At 38.6% G+C, this 18,408-nt stretch overlaps 1 protein-coding gene across 1 annotated transcript in view; it reads right to left on the bottom strand.

Annotated features, from left to right (window-relative positions):
- LOC124170892 (Down syndrome cell adhesion molecule-like protein Dscam2) overlaps positions 1 to 18,408 on the bottom strand; it is a 507,776-nt gene that overhangs the window by 344,364 nt on the left and 145,004 nt on the right. The window contains exon 3 of the mRNA XM_046549919.1: positions 10,909 to 11,095. Coding sequence (XP_046405875.1) covers positions 10,909 to 10,957 — 49 coding nt within the window. The 5' untranslated portion in view covers positions 10,958 to 11,095. The remainder of the gene's footprint in view (positions 1 to 10,908; positions 11,096 to 18,408) is intronic.

Genomic DNA, 18,408 nt, shown 5'->3' with positions numbered 1-18,408 from the left:
GGCTGTGACAGAAGGGGTGCCTCGGATCGGGGGGTTGAGTAGCATGGATTTTAGAGACGAGGCGAGGGAGAAGTAGAACATACACCGAACTCAGGAATCAGGCGCTGAAAAGTGACAAGTCTTCAGAGATAAGTAGAGGAAATTGTACCTCCAATTCCGTAATTTTGATTGATGATGCTATATAGAATAAATTTGAAACTTAAGAGATTGCTTGAGTTCATCTGGCACATCTCTGATTTTCGTGATTTAAATTTAATTTTGGACTTGATATTTCCTTTTTAAAAGATATAAAGATCATCAATGTATCGTTATGACTCCAAATGAAATAGTATTGTATCCAGTATCGAGTATTTTTTGTTAATGGTGTAAAAAATAAAACTCAAATGCATTTATGTTCTCAATAAAAGTTCTCATATAAGCTTATGCTTACTTTTGAAGAAGTTAAAATCTATAATTAAGATTAATAATTCGTTATACAGGTGTTTCATGTAATTTTGGTGGCCATGAATATCCGTAGTGAAATAAATGCTTTGGACAAGACTAGACGTCACCTACTGACATGGCCCACCTTGAGCGCTGCTGTATATATTTACTCACCTACCTTCACATGGTTTAGAAAATCACAATTATACATTCAGGAATGGGCCATTCTGCGTTCTATATGAAATAATGAACTATGCAGTTCAGATTTTGGTGATGCCGAATTGATAATGTGTGCCGTATATTCTCCATCTCGCCAGAGTTTCCACCCAATTCAAAACGAAGTTTTCCGCTTTCGGTGAATATTTTATGCTCAATAAAAATTAGCACCCAAGAAGAAGGATCGTCATTTCATTAAAATATATTTCAGAAATTAATAAACTTTGTCCATTTTCCATAATAATGAAATCCATGGCGAGGTTACTTAATGGAATTGAAACATGATGTATTAAAAAGTAAACTTTGTTGTACTCCATACATTATTAAATACAGATTCGACTGGTTCAGACCTGAAAAGGTTGAAACCGGTCGAGTTTTTAATAAATACTGTGAGGAATACAACAGTTTACTCTTTAATCTATCTTCCATAATAATTTAGAAGTTTGTGGTTAAAAAGTTGCCCTCAGCTTCCAGCTATATCCCCGCCTCTTTGGGCCATTTTATTATAGTTACTTTGACCCATGGTTTATGGAAACGTAACCACGAGGACATCCCGTGTCATCGTCAATGCAGCACTCGAAGGCTTCTTCGGAAGCTGCGGTGACCCCACAAGCTCGCGGGCGTATTGTCGAGCGACCGAGGTCATCGAGGACTCTGGCTCGGAAGCGACAGAGGTAAAGAGCGGCATCTCTCCCAAGATATCACCCGCACCCAGGAGGCCGCTCCCCGCAACACTCGCGAGGCTGGGAGCATCCGCAAGGCACGGCACCGCACCCGGCCCTCCCCTTCCGCTCCCTCCCGTATCCAACTCCCCGGCACCAGCCCCCACCATCTCCGGCCAACCCTTCAAGGCGAAGGAGTGACGGTGGTAATCACTGGGCCGGAAATTACGTGGCTGTAAGCGGAGCGAGGCCGCTGTGGGCCGCTCGAGCGGAGAGGGGGCGGGTGGTGGGGAGGCGGCGAAGAGAGGATTTTGAGCGAGCAAATCTTTGCTTGCCTGGCCCAAGGTTTGAAGTCACACCTGCCTCGGAGGTCAGGGGGGAGGGGATAGATAGCCGGGAATGTGGTACAAGAGGGACGCATTCCTAAGGGATGGAAAGTGGAGTGCATCATTTAGATTTAGAGGCATATACTTGCATTGAAACATGCACTACAAGGTAATTCAAAGGGTTGAAAACAACATTTTTTGTCGATTCAAGATTTGATATTGACATTTTTGCTCATTGTGAGCGTTATATAAAGGCGCAAAATATGTTTTATTTTACAGAAGTACTGAATGAAATTAGTGCGATAACCTTTTACGATCCATAAATATTAATACATCAACCCATGGTTCGCTAAGTACATAATCAGGCAAATGCATAAATAGGCATTAGCACATGTATATCTTATGATACTGTAACTGAAACCAGAATTGATTCCAAAATTCATACTAGGGACTGCTGTAGTGTATATTAACTTGGGTATCATTACTATCGAGTGATACCTCGATGCATAAAACACAGATAAAAATTATTATAGCCCAGTATTTTTATGGGCCTAAAATGACCTGGAATCATGTATACTGAGGAACATTAGGAAAATGGATGGGAATTATAAGCAAGAGGCATGGAAATCTGCTTCCTTACACCCGCTTATAATTCTGAAGCTAGGCACATAAACCAGAAGAATGCAAGGAAAAAATGAAAAAAATTCCAAGTACGGAATTCAGCGGTGGTGGAACTTTATCTTGGCGCGCTTCCGTAGCAAAGGCAACCGCAGGTTCACTGTCTGCCACCTGCAGATAGAGGAGGCCAACGCACTCCACACCAGAATATATTTTCACATTTTCCTGATACCCAAGGTCATTTATGCGTCAGAAGGAGCCTATAACTTGGCAACTTAAACAAGTGACAACCAAAACTAGATAGTACGATAAATGCTTTTCCATCATGGCGGTGAAACTGCTTCAGTAAATGAGCTAGACTTTTTCGACTGTTTTCAATTATCATATCTCATTTGTGGAAGCAGTTTATAGTAATATTTTCCACGCTCATGGTTGTCTCCAGCCAAATGGCAAGTATTTGTAGAATAGCAGTATTCTTAATATCTAGTACTCTATTTTAATAAGTACTATAAATAGCGTCCATGAAATAAACCAAATGAGTCAACTTACGGTATCCTTTTTTAATAAGTATGTGGATATAGCCATGTTAATCAAAAATTTTGGCTTGAAAAGATTAACTGTTAAAGATCCAATAACTGATATGCTTTTAAAATTGTGAATGATATTAAAAATTTGAGTTTTATCAGATATACTTAGCTTAATAAGCACACAAATCTCGTGCATTCAGTACTTCACGGCCGGTAAACTATCATTGAAATTCTTCCATGTGGCATCATTTTACGACTGTTGATACGTTTAAGCTATCTTTCGATATTAAGGGTAGCGATTTCTGTTTCCCCTGGCCATAGCTCTCGTTTTCAGCTCACCATTTATTGAATTATTTATCTCCCTGAATACCGTCACCTTCATCACCAGAATTTGCTTTCATTTAGATGATAAGTATGCTTTGATTATTGAATGTAGCATTTCTACCTACGGTTTAGTAACCTGTGAATAACTCGCTCTTAATGTAAAAAGCGTAATTGGTCCCTGAATAATTATTTTCTCAAAAAGATTAGAATTGATTATGATCTTCTCCTTCCCTCTTTACCAAAAAAAATTTTCAAAACTGCACATGATCTCAAAATTAATGTTAAATATATTTACTATGCATACAAACTGTCGTCATCTGTAAACTCAATCCTTCGTTAAAAATATTTATTTCACTTCAATTTTCAAAGCTGAAACCGCCAAAGAAAAAATTCACTTTTCGTGAATGTATTTGATCATTCAATTACTGAAGGCATGTTATGAAAGACAGGAAGAGAATGAGAAGAACAAGCCGAAAATTTAATATTCATTACCATAATGGTTTTACCTGTCAAAGACTGTGGCCCATCGCCTGGTTGCATAAATGGATAATGTAACTGGGATACGGAAGTGAAGAGCATTTAGAGGGTACAAGGAATGGATATGGAACCGGGGTTTAGTGGAATTGCTACTGGGTGGAGTAGAATGGGTGAGCTTAAACCCTGCGTGGAGCGCGAGTCAGGAACAGTGTAGAAATGCCAGGGTGCGGCTCATGGGTGCATGAGCGGGGCGAAGCACTTGATTACCAAAGCAGGAAGCATTATCTGGCTGCAGGAAACAGATGCGGAACCGGCTTTATTTCAGGTGTGGAGGAAGGGGGGGGGGAATGTTACGTAGGCCGAAGATTTGTGTGCGGATACGGTGCGCAGAACTCGGGAGTTTAACTCGCACAGGGATCACGGAAGCATGAAGCAGGACCAAGCGCGGAAGATGAGTTGGGGAAAATAATGTCAGAGATGGAGTGATTTCTACTCCCGGATGAAATTGTTTCTTTTTGAAGCGACTGTAAGCACCTCAAAATCCTCCTCACCACACTCTATATGGATTTCCGGAATGGAATTTGAAAACCTCACAAAGGGAAGTTAAATCCTCAGTTTATCTTTCAAATTCAAATATATCTCCATAGACTTTACTTTTAATTTAGTTTCAAAAATTTGTTAGTGACGGGTAGCTTTTACTAGTTTAGTTACCAGATTTCTCTCTCGGGAATTAAATTCCATTTGATCTTGATTTTCCTGTGCCTTCTCTCTATCACTGCTTAAAATAATTTACCTTGAAGTCAAAATTATTATCTTTACTCAATAATAAAATATTACTTGTCCATTTATTTAATAACAAAAAATACGTCCAATGGATAAAAATTTATTTTGCTTGCGTATAGATTAATTTTACTCTCAGCATACTTTCAAAATATACCTAGTTTTATATAATCTGAGGTTTCAGACGATATGGAATGGAAACGGTACATAACAAAGAAGAAGAAGAAGCAATTTGCACAATTATATATTTATTATACGATCGGTTTCGCTTATAGAGTCATCAGGCATTATCATCTGATGATGCTATAAGTGAAACCGGTCGTATAATAAATATAAAATTGTGGAAATTGCTTCTGCTTCTGTATTACCTAGTTTTATGATAACTTGCCTCAATAATGGAATGTTAAAGTTTCAAACGTCGTTATGAATGCCACAAGCTCCACTCATGAGGATAAAGCTTGCAGAGTTGACTCTTTCTACCAAGCCTTTTTGCCTCAAAATTGTATTTTGGAAAGAGATGAATAAACGTGGAATACTTACGATTAGAATATAAGGATTAAATGTAAAACCCTTTTCATTTATTCATTGCTAAGATGCCTGTGGATTAAATACAAAAACTAAAGGTGAAGGTGTCCCTTGTTCAGCTTTTTTGGGAAAATTCCCTACAGAAAACTATTAAAAAAATATTATAGCTCCAAACATCACAAACGCCTTCAAATAACTCAGAAAATACCGCAAATCCATAATCTATCAGAAATTCTATTGAGAAAAATCATCCAACTTCATTCGGTATGCCATCGTCTTTCGCACAACATTTGCGGGGTGTTCCTAGCTTTTTAAAAGAGGTCGTGAAAGAGATTTTTAGAGCCTTTTAGGAACGTGATTTTTAGAGCCTTTTGACGTGAATGTATTTAATCATTCATGACTCCGTAAACTTACAGCCTTGACTAGGACACGGTATTCCGAAAAAAACAGATACCACTGAGGTGACTTTGACGCAGAGCCCCCTCAGGGGAGATCGAAATTCTCATGAAAAAATACCCATCAATGCCCTAACTTCACACTCGGGTCCTTTTGATTGCGAGCCTGGATCCAACCCTACATACTGAAGCCGAAATATGTAGCAGAATCGCCGACACAAACCCACCGCTCCCGTTTCCCAGCATGGGTCTACTCTTTCGGCGCCAGTGAGCAACCTATTCCGCGGCTGCATCGTCTGACACCCTCTCAGCCGCCATCCGTGCCGCTCCCCAAAAACGCTCCAAATCTGCCGCAGGCACGTTTCAAACTTCGGTGCCAGCGATGGATATGACATCACTCTCTCTCCTCTCCCTCCTTGGTCGCGTCAATTCCGACACGCCGACGCCCTCCCCCAATCAGGGGAGGACCCTTCTAGTCAGAAATTCTCCACCCCATCCCCCTCTTATCTCACGTCAATCTTTTACCGCAGATTTTTCGTGGGCTTCACAGATACCACGGTCTTGAACGACAAAAAAATGCCATCTTTTTAACGCATCACTTCGAGCCGAAAGAAAGTTTGCGCGCGATTTTTTAAATGCAAATTTATGAACAAATTTTAATTCACTAAAATTTAATTTAAAAAAATATTCATGCAATGCGTGCTTTTGCAGCATTGTTTATAAATAATATTGGCGAAAAAATCAAAGATTTTATGTGTTAAATCGAAATATTTCATTGAAGCGATCGCATAGAAAATATTTTGCAGTTTTTTTGTACTTATTTGCACAAGCATTGCTAGTAAAATAAATATAATAATAATTATTTTAAACTGTCTTTAGTAATTTTTACATTATAATGTACGGGATATCATCATGCATTTCAATAAATGTAGCTACAGCTTGGTGAATGAATGGATATGTATTCATGGATATTCAAGCTTAATTCACACTGTAAAGACTTTGTTTTGCATATGAATTCATAGAAATGTCATATACCTGATAATGAATGTCCAAAAATAGCAGTAAATGAGGAAATACTTCATCAAAATTGTGCGAAATATTTTCATCGACGAGTTAGTGACACTTAGTTAGTATGTTAATGCTAATTTTATATTCTCTGTTCCATAAATTAGTTTTGATTTATTTATTTTTACAGAGTTGGAGTAATGAGAATATTTGTGAGCTAATGGCAGGTTCAATAGGAGATCAAAGCTTGCAATTATGTGAAGCTATGTTTGCTAATCAACAATTCATCCCCAAATGAAAATCCACACTGTTATAGAATGATATTCATTCCTTTTTCCGATCCGATGGCATCATGTTAAATTAAAACATAAAATAATGGCTTTGGTACACTGCTGGATGTTGAAACCCCATTAAAATGAGAAAATATTGAAACTGCAAACGTGAATGCACTAAATGTACATATTAATATGGGCCTCTTTAGACAAACTCATCATAAACTAAAATTTACCTAAGTGAGTCCTAAAAATAATTACACTAAAATAATTCTCTCACAAAAAGAAAATTTTATGATAAATAATGGTGACTGATCAACAGATCAACAGAAACCTATATCAGAACTTTTTATGAGTATATAATCATTATATTAATTAAATCTTTTCGGAATATCGCCTCGGTATGGTTCTCCATGATCAACGTTTAGCCCTCGAGGGGGCGCGCTGGCGTATAAAGTACGCCAATCTTTGAAAACCATGGATTTCAACATTGTACGCACATTTTTGTCTATTATGGCCTCGTGTATTCTTACAATGTACTATGACTGTCTACAGTGCGCGTTTTCAAAGCCCGAAGTATCGCAGCTAATTTTATTTTTAGAACGGTAAAAGGAACCACAACCCGTGGCGTACAAAGTACGCCGCACGACCGGCCCTGTACCTCGTACTTTGCTTTTATTAAATGACGTCGTGTATTCTTACAATGTCATTTAGACAGTAAATAGTGCGAGTTTTTAAACCACAAAGTATTGTAGCAAATTTTTATTAGATCAGCAGAGGAACCCGACACCCGTGGCGTATAAATTACGCCGCGCGACCGGCCGTGTACCACCTGTGTACTTTTATATCTGTATCACCTATACGTGTAAAATCTTGAACTAATTTCTACAAATAAAGATAAATTTTAACAAATATCGAGATTTATCAAATAAATGCATGCATCGTGCAAAGTATTCCACGCGCCCGGTCGTGTAAAAATATTAGGCGCACCAGCTCGAGGTTTAAACGCACGACTAGAGTAGTATGTTTAATCCATGAAGGTGATACACGAGTGGTGGGTGGAAATGGTTGTTGTTCTGAAGAACTTTACGTTAAGGAAATAGGAAAAGACTATACCTAATAGAGAGTTACGTTAAGTCAACGTATACACTTATGAAAAATTTACATATCTTTAAGAAAAAAGACATAATTTGTTGCTTCAGGCGTGAATTCATGGAATCCACTTGACATCATGGGATATAAAAACTTTATAATTACAAAATAATCAATGCAGTACAACCTAGGTTTCGAAGTCATCATCCACATGGCATGCCACGTCGCACAGTATCCCTAGATAATGCGCCACCTAGGTCGTACAATATTAAATTCATGTTGAAATACTACGTTTTTTGCATTTCATTATGTTTGAAATATCTGTAACTTTTACGGTGACACAATGCTTACAGACGTTAAGGTTCCCCTCCCGTTCAGTTCCAAATTTCGTATTTCACCGTTCATATTGCTGATTTTCCGTCGAAAGATTATTCCGAAAGAATGTGAAAGCAGTCATGAAGAGCGATTAATCGATCATTGATTCCTGCCGACCGTAGGAAACTGTTGCCGTCCTATCATCATTCTGCATTCTACCGCCCCACCGACCCAGGGTGCCAGACCACCCGCAATTTTCACCTCAAGACTTAACAAACAGAAAGTTATGTTAAATCAATTCGGGTACTTTTGAACAATTGGCATGTCTAACAGATGCATGATATGCCTTTAGTATTTCCGGTGAAACAATGCTTACAAACGTGCAAGTTCCCCCCCGGTTCTGTTCTAAATTTCTTGATTCTTCGTTAATATCGTTGATTATCCGGCGAAAATTTATTACGAAAGCATGTGAGCGCAGTCATGAAGAGCAACTTTGCCTTTCTATCTCAGAGATGCTTCTGATCAACACGAGGAAACGTCATTTCAAAATATGTGCTCTGTGCGTTATCAATTGTACTTAAGACAGATATGAACTGCTGGTCATTTTATGCTGCAAAATAGAATGACCTCATATAATGCTGCTATGATAATTGAGTGGGTAAGAAGCCAAGGGGTATAAAATATTTCTCTTTTCTATGCAGACTTATGTACAAAAATTAGGCACACAAAACAAACGAGATCAATTAAATATTTAGTAGTGCATTTGAATTTCCCTTCGATGTCAGCACAGAACGGAGACTCACTCTTATCCCATGGCAACCAAGTTTTTGTGTATTCCTTCTAACACTTAACTTTACCTAACTGTTGAGAAAAAAAATCACTTGTACCCCTTGGTTTCTCACCCACTCAATTCTGATTGATCTGAAAACCTCGTCATTTTCTAAATGGTAAATGAACAAGTTTGATATTCCCAGAAATAACACTGGGTTATAAAGGGCTAATCGACCATTGATTCCCGCCGGCCGTGAGAAAACTGTTGCCATTCTATCATCACACCCACATTCTACCGACCCAGGGTGTCTGCCAGACCACCCTCAAGATCCACCTCAATCATTCCTCGGCCGCTCTCGCCGCACCCGGGCACGCCAACACTCTCCCTGCACCCCTTCCCATATGCCCGAGGAAATCCACTTTCCCCGAGGAGAGAAGAAGAAAAGAGCTTTCCTCCCAACCCATCGTGAATCAGCCGCGCATAAGCCACTCGACTCGATTACAACACCTCGCCTAAAAGAAAACCCCGTTTTCCACCCCTCCGAAACCTTGTCTAGATCCTCAAGGGCTTAAAGCGTTGAGCCCGCGCGTCAGCTCCGACGACTCGGATAGTTTCCCTCCGAGGGAAAACTGCTTCATTACCAGCAAGAACTCGAAGATGGAATTCTCTTCGGAAATGAGTATCCGACACTTAATGATCAAACTGCTGCGTAGCCTAGGGGCGAAGATCAGAGGAATAGGGGGCTGTGACGGAAAGGCAATTGAATGACGAACATCCTGTTCTCCGAACCTCCCTGGCTACTTAAGAGACGGTTAAGCATCACACGAGGAAGTAGCTGGTAAACTTGCGACAAAACTTAAACATCGTTGAAAGCGATCCATCCAATGAAATGATTGATCCTGGTCCAATATATTGCTGATAGGAGATCAACGAGAAGTGATCAGATTGTACAATCATTGATGTGCATGCACCACAGGCATGTACACTTTTTGTGCTGGTCACACGCAGAATAAATTCTTGGGTTAAGTAAGTGCAACATACGATTTAATTAAGCGCATAATATGATGTAATTAAGTTCCTCAAATGATGTAATTAAGTGCATCATACTTTTCATTTTTTATCTCATACTCAACATCATTTCGAAATCATCAGTGCATCATACTCAACTTTTCATTTCGAAAAGATCAAATGCTCCAATCATATGATTATATACAGAAATTGCATTTATAATGTCATACGTTAGTTTACTTGACGAATACAGGGGACATTTTTTCACCATTCCGTATCATTTTCTGACATTGATGAGATGTTCTTGATAATCGTATGCGGTGATCACCATGCATCGAAAATTACTTCTCACTCCATTCTTCACAATGCATGATGATGATGGATAATTTTTAGCCTATTTTGGTATAGCTGATCTCCAAAGCTTTATTTTAATTAAGTATATGCATAATAGATGACGGTGTAGCGTGGTACTTAAGTGGTTAGAGCGCTTCACTGCTGATATTATTATTTACTGTGTTCAATGCTCGCCCAAAATATACATACCTTTAGAGTGAATAATCCTAAGGTATAAGTACAAATATTAAAAATAAACTGGCTACATGCACAAATGCTAACAATCAAGATTACATGTACTGAAAATGCTTACAACATAGATCAAGAAAAAAAACAAAAATCAATCTTAATCGATCAAAGAGTCCTGGCTTCACATCCCAGCCCTACTAGCACTCCAACTAAAACCTTTGTAGTACGAGATGGCCCTGGAAAAGTAACTATCCCCTACACCTTGACCTCAGGGATTTCACTCAATTGTGACTCTACCCTCACCTATCCAAAACAACCTTCGGGTTGAACCACTGAACGTGCGAACGTTATTCCCATGACTCCTGGCAATCGCAATCGAATCTCATCCAGACTTGGATTCGGGAAAATATGGATCGGCTTCTCCCAACCCCTTCCATCGGAGCATAATCTCATAGGAAGTACACCCTCACCATGCTGAATGCAAAATCCACCTCGGTTCCCTCATTCATTTACAAGAAGACATTGCCTCCCCCCACTCAGAATAAACGCTCTTAACAGCGAGGAAGACGACTGGCGAACAAAGTCTCGAGAATAAAGGGAGAGGCGCATGACGGGAAAAAAGAAAGTGATGAATGACTTAATGCCTTACCTGGCCCGTTGAGAAGCGTCACACAAAGGAGGTGGATTGCGGCCTTCATCTTGGTCGACTCGCGGCGGAGGTGCGAAGCGGGACCGTTCTTAGCAATTCATTGTGGCGTGATGCTGGCAGAGGAGACGGCTGCAAATCACGGCAGCTTCATGCTCGCTTAGAGCGACGACGCGCACACCGCTAGCGACTGCGAAAAAAAGATGGGATCATTAATGACGATGAGCATTCCATTTGTAAATTGAAGTACTGCTTCTTCCGTGAACACTAATAAGTCAGAATCCTAGACGTCCGCCCTGGACTCCCTTTGTACCAGCTGCGAGCAGAAAGAAATCCATTCCGTGGTGTAATTCAGTACACAATACTTTGAACATTTTCTCTGACAGAGATGTAACGAATTCTGTCCATTACTAATGCCATAAAAATCCCATTTTTTATCTTATTATTTTATCTATTCCTTTCCCCACCGATACACCACTTTGGGAGTGAAATAAAATCTGAATGGTATTATTGGAGGAAAATGCCTCACGGACGACATACTTATCGTTAAATTAAAATTAAAGTTATAGCTTGGACATCACTCAGCTAGCACATTATTTTTCACATACTCAGAGGCGGGCAATACTGGTAATGTCAAGGGTAGCTTCTCCTAAATTCTTGGCAACAGATATAATACTACTGGTTACTTTAACCCTTAGACTACCATTTTTTTCTCCTTAACTTCCAACCTTTTTATTGGTTCCTATCTCTTTATAAGTGTTTCAAGATGCTATAGGATAATTTTCATGCGCGTCAGGTTACGGATTTTCAGCAGGGGGGGTGAGGGACATATATGTCCCACTGGTACTAATGGGTGGGACACATATGTCCCATTGGTACTTACGGATGGGTCACGAATGTCCCATTGGTACCTACGGTTGGGACATTCATGTCCCATTGGTATACAAAGTAATTCAACAATTCATACCAATACAAGGGAATACATACGTTTTGAGAAAAAAAATTATTTTGAAATCGGCATACGTGTAGGTACCCAAAAAGAAGCAAAATACACAAGAATAGAGACTAAGATTGAAAGTGTCATGAGGGTGATAATAGAAAAAAGTAGATAATACAGAGTGGAATAAACAATTTTATTATTACAAACAAACTATACATCAATTTGACAAAAAAATATGATGAAACAGACATCAACTTTTTGAACCCTAGGTGTGATACGGCGTAAAACAATTTTTACATAATGGTACATTACACATACAGCAAATAGTTTTGGTTCTTTTTTCCATTTTTTTCTGCGCGCACCTCGAATAGTGTCTCCTGGTGTTACCCTCAATAGGCAGATGGTCACCCACATTTATCATGAGCTTAGCTGCTTTCGATGGTCTGCCTCTGCATCTTTTGCGTTTTACATGGCTTTTTTCTTTCCCAGTTGCCATCAAATTTTCGGCCAGTGGAACAACGACCTGTAGCAGTTTTACATTTTTCTTTGTTATTTCCTTGTGTAAAATCCATGCATTCACCACTGCTAGCATTAGTAGTTTGTAAAATACCTTTTTCCACCACTTCTTTCACCGCCTGTCGAAGTCATACACGCTAACCTTCTGGTCGGAGAGATCTACTCCTCCCATGTATTTATTGTAGAAGCAAATAGTGGCTGGACAGTCTACCACCAACTTTGTACCATCTTTTTGTTTGCGATTAGCAGTTTGCACTGTAGTATCGTGGAGGTTGCTAAGAACAGTTACTTCTTTGCTGTCCTGCCACCTTGTTGCTATTGTCTCATGCTGATTCACAACAAACTCATACTCTCCCCTTTTCAATTTTCCTTGGAACTTCGGCATGTGTTTTCTTGAACTGATAGCGGTACCCACTGATGGATATTTCATGGTATTTATCAATTGTACACTTGTGAAAAATCTGTCAAAAATTCCGAGAGTGGTCAATGCAGAATAGTTTTCACCGGATTCTTTCCCAGAGTAAATATTCAAATCATATGCGTACCCAGTTACTGCATCGCAGCGCTCCCAAATTTTTATCCCTCTTTTTATTGGTTTCATGGGAAGGTATTGCTTGAGAGAGGATCTGCCTTAGAACTTTGTCATGGACTCATCAATGCTCTGGAACGGACTTTCTTCCCTTGCCTTAGGAAATGTATGTTTGAGGCAAAAAACTACCTCGTCAATATAATATGTTTTTGAAGAACCCATAGGTTGTTCGGGATCATTGAAATACAGCTTTGACACTAACAATTGGAATCTATTTCATGCCATTGATTTTTTGATGGCCTCATTTCCCATAGAAACGTTGTGGGACCAATAATCTAAAATATTTGGTACTTTATTGTAGCTCATTACGAGCATAGAACCAAGGAGCAACATAATTTCCCCAGGATCAGTGTCGCGGATAATATTATGTTTTCCCTTTTTCCGCAATATATCCAAACGTTTATTCGTAAATTGACTGATGAATATAAATAAGCTGTGAGGAAATAATAGTGAAAACAGTCCATTTCATCTAATGGCCTACTAACCGAAATCAATGGCATTGTAGGTCGATCAGGTATGCAAAAATGTCTCGGAAGGAATTGTATCTTTGGAGTAGTCCACAAAATCTCACTCGGAATGTCACTTGTAGATAAGAGGGTAGAATTATTGCTTTCCTCTGTACTTACATTGTCTTGGATGTCGTCGGACTTTTCATTACAATCTTCCAGAGAGCTCTCATCAGTCACTATTTTCAAAATCAACCCTGTATTCTTCGTCCGATGTATCATCAGATGACGCGTCTTCGTTTGATGATTCGCCCACCGACATTTCGTTGTCAGATTCATCCAATATCTGGAGTAATTCTTCTTCATTGCATTTTCTCTTGTGGCTTATTTCTTGGGACTAAAATGAAAATGAATATGTAAAGGCTGTTATGGAAGCAATTATGTACGAGGACACCAAATTACATTTGACGTGTTTACTCACCTGGTATCAATCTACTCCAGAGGTTACACAGATGTAGTTGTAAATCACTGTAATCCTAAAATAGCTTCAAAGGACTGAAAGAAAGAGCCTCATCTAGAAGTGCTCGTCGCATTGCTCAATATCACAGGGACATAAGCACTAGTCTGTTACTTATCAATGTACAGAACCTAAATATTTACCATATGGCAAAATTTTATGACATCATGGTACTAACGGTAAATCAGAGAACTTATATCAAAACATCGGCACTCACAAATGCGTATGTGAAAAAGACAAATCATTGCGCAAAATGAGGAGTGGTAATATTGTGCAATAAACAAGGATTCTAAAGTAACATGGATATTTACTTATCATTTTAGAATTACTAGCCAAGTCCAAATTTCCTCTGCTATAAAACCGGAGGTGACAATGTAAACCTTATTGACTTGTCAAAGTACTGTCCTCTGTTGGCAAAATAAGAACTGAAAGTTGATTAGTCCCTCTTATACCGATGGGACAATATCGTAGGTGTTTATAATAGGCCTACATCCCAAAGGTTGTTTTACAAATCTACCTGGGACATATGTGTCCCGTTGGTAGTCTAAGGGTTAAATGGGAGAAAATGCACTTCTTATGCAATTACCAGGTTAATGTTGAAAATTATACGGGGGAAAAGTAGAAAACTGTACCCTAAGTCATATTTTATAACGTGTTTTACTCACTTCGTAAATTATAGGCAGTTAAAAATACTATTTTTCTTAATTTTTTACGGACCAATTACTTACAAAGGGCTGAAATAAAATTTCAAATAATGTCAAAAGTATATGCTCAATTGTAAATATTCCATGGCCATATTAATGTACAAATAATTTAAAATTTTTACGTGAAAAAAATTCTTCAATCTCGTCGTCTCTCTCTCTAATAAAAAATTCTCCAATCCTCCAAGTATGTTCCGTGTCTCTCTAATAAAAATGAACTACGGACATTTGAATACATGTTTAGGCAATATTTTCATTCTAAGGTTAAACATGCCAGCTCGATGGCCGACGTACGCATATAAAGAAAAAAATATTCAAAAGGAAGAAAGTGAAGTTACCTAGTAAATGGATTCATTGATACCTAAAATCACGAGATTTATATGAGAGGCACAAATAAAGAAAGCTCTATATTCTCGGATATCTTTTGAATGATGCACCATACTGAGAATAGAGAGAGTTAAACTGAGAAATGCAAATTATAAAGAGTACCAAAATGTATATCAACTAGTGAGCTAAAGTTGGATGTGCCTCGTCAAGATGGATTTGCATTGTATTGTGGAATTTTCAATTTGATTTATGTTAAGAACTAAAAAGCTCATAAATACTTAATCCCCTCTAACCCAACATTAGTGTTGGGAAAAACCTTGGAGATTTTCCATGCAAACAGTGTGTACATTATTAACTAAATTATAGCGTTCATGGATGTACCACCCAGACCATTTTATTTCTCAAGATGATATGTCTCGTAGTTCATATCTCTCGTTGAATGAGATAAATAAAAACATATTTTTAAATGACGGTCATTCAATTTGATGTTGCTTAGATGCAACCCTAGATAAATGGAGGGGAGATAATTTGAGATATTCCATGGCATGGAAAATGTTGTTCACCATTGAACTGTGTTTTAAGACATCAAAATACTGATACTGATAGCATCTTCATTAATTAATCTAACCGTTTTACTGGTTAAAATAAATAATATTCCCAGATAAGCTATCAATTAAAATTAACATTTTACTTATGAAAAAACGTCACCTCGATGACGAAGGTTGCTGGACAAAAAAAATATTATGATATAGCCGAATATTGAATACTTTGCACATTATATACCCTACTGTTGAGGGATATTTGAGAGATACATCATCGATGCACAAGAGATTGACGTAGCTACACACACCATACTTCACCTCGAAAGATGTTTGCTAGACACAAAGATATCATGATTTAGCCGAATACTGTGTATTTGTAACTTCTATACCCTACTCAAGAGGGATACTTGAAAGATATATCACCGATGTACAAGACAATGACGATGCTACTCGACGAAAAAGTTTTCCAGACACAAAAATATAATGGTTTAACTGCAAGTTTTCTACTTCTATATTTCATTGTGGAAGGATACTTGAAATATACATCATCGATGCACTAGGCATTTACGCTACTTCATATACCATAGTCCATCTCGACGACAAAGTTTTTCAGATAAAAACATGTTATGATTTTTTGAAGTATTGTATACTTTCTTCTCCAATACGCTATTGAGGAGGGATGCTACATCATCGATGGACAAGACATTGGCGCTGCTACATAAACCATCTCGACAACGAAGTTTGATAGGCACAAGCATATTATGATTTTTCCGAATATTTTACACTTTTTACTTCTAGACCATATCGTGGAGGAATGCTTAAGTGATACATCATGGATGCACAAGGCAACGATGATGCGAAACAACAACGACACACCTTTGGCGATACAAAACTTACGAAAAAAAAGATGGCCTTTGTGTCAGTTATGTCGTTTTCTATATTGATCTCCTTTGACGAGGAGCAATAGATTGGGGTGGATCCAAAAAGGCATCGGAAGTGGAAAAGGTCGGAGACTCGATAGCAGTGCTAAAGGGTGAGGAGGGTGAAAGAATGTCGTTGAAGCGACCCTTTGGAGTATCGAGGTCGGAAGTGGGATACTTATGAGGAGAGATGTACGTATGGAGAGGGATGTAGAAATGAGCGAGCCATCGGCGTAAAAAAGAGGTCGGGAGGCCGGATGGAATTGAAAAGGTCGCTTTATTTCCATGAGGTCATGTCTTACAAAGCGTATTGTATGTAGTAAATGATAAATACGCAAATAGCACCCTTCAAATATGCAACATGAGCGTAACATCCATTTGCTCACCATGGCAACATCGTGAGAGGTAAGAGAAGGGAGTTGAGGACGCTGTTCATATACTTTACTGCTGGAGGTATAGTTTAAAATATATATCCTCAGCCTTTTTTTATTCATGTAAAGATAAAGACTGCTACCATAGTGCGCTCGCATCTGTATTCAAATGTCCATATGCACAATAAAAAAAAGAAAATAAGAAATATAAAAGCAGTGTTAAAATTCCCTTTTCCAAATTTTTTCACTAAGTGATATTAGTGAATCATGTAGAATATTTATGGATTAAATTATTCACGACAAACTTATTTTTAGAGAAATAGAGAATATGTTATATTTGCTCAGGCACATTAATTAAAAGGAAAAATAGCTAATTTGAAAATGAATGATTTTCTATCGAAGAATCACAAAGAATCATTTTCTCATTTAGGCACCCAATCGAGAATATTACTTTCGGTATAATAAACTGTCAATTGCCTATCCTCAGTTAATTCCGCAGGTCATATCCTCAGTTAAGATATGTTTCTCATCCATATCATTATCTAAATCTTTGATCGACTGCATTAAAATTAGCATGAAAATTTCGAACAAAGTTTCTTCAATCATTAAGCCAAAGAATGCTCTTCAACAGAGCATGACCATGAAATATCGACAGCTCGACGTCAAGGGAAACAAATTCACCTGACCAGCCACTTATCTAAATCTACATCTACATTTACATAACACCCGACAAGCCGCCTAAAAGGCGTGTGACGGGGGGTGTTAGAAGACCAGCCGTCTACGCATAAAAAATGAAGTGCTCTTCGAAGTTCGGACTAGCATTTATTAAAGTCCTTTATGGTTCGGGAGAAAAACGAATTCCCATATCTATCCGTTCGGAAAAACATCTCTCTTAATTTATCCATTTTATTGGACCTGGAAATATAGTGTGGCTCTAATATTATGTTCTCTGTGTCCATTTCCATCTCTGTGCTAAAGATATCCATTCTCAATTGCTCAAGTAATCCAAGCCTAGCGGGCAGCCTCCGAGGCTCCAGCGGCTCCCAGCCTAATTCGCTTAACATCTGCGTAACGCTGTCTGTACGCCCGTAGCAGTTTTTGACGAAACACGCAGCCTTCCTTTGTATTTTATTCAGTTCGCGGATTAAGTCTTTCTTCACCGGGTCCCATACGCTCGCTACATATTCAAGGTGCGGACGGACGAGTGCGAAATAGCACCTTTCTTTCACTTTCTCATCCGAAAACCTTCCCACAATACGCTTGACGAATCCTAATTTCTTCATGGCCATGCTACAGATATTCCTTATATGTGCTCCCCACGAAAGGTCCGAGGTTATAGTAATCCCAGGTACTTCACTTCGTCTGTTACGTTTATGTTAATACCATCCACAGAATAAACATGGTTATAGTTGGACGAATTACCCAAGAAATGAACCGACATGCATTTGCTCAGATTAAGTTCGAGTCCCCACTCTTGGCTGCACAAATGAACGTTGTTTAAGTCCGATGATAGAATTTCATAGTCAGAGTGGTCACTGATTTCGCGATAGATGACAGCGTCGTCAGCAAATAAACGTCTTTTATTGCTAATGCGGGAGCAGATATCATTAATGTATAAAATGAACAACAGGGGG

This window comes from Ischnura elegans, chromosome X (genome assembly GCF_921293095.1).
Source record: "Ischnura elegans chromosome X, ioIscEleg1.1, whole genome shotgun sequence".
Lineage (NCBI taxonomy): Eukaryota > Metazoa > Arthropoda > Insecta > Odonata > Coenagrionidae > Ischnura > Ischnura elegans.
The sequence above is the reverse complement of the archived record's forward strand: the minus strand, read 5'-3'. Positions and strand labels throughout refer to the sequence as shown.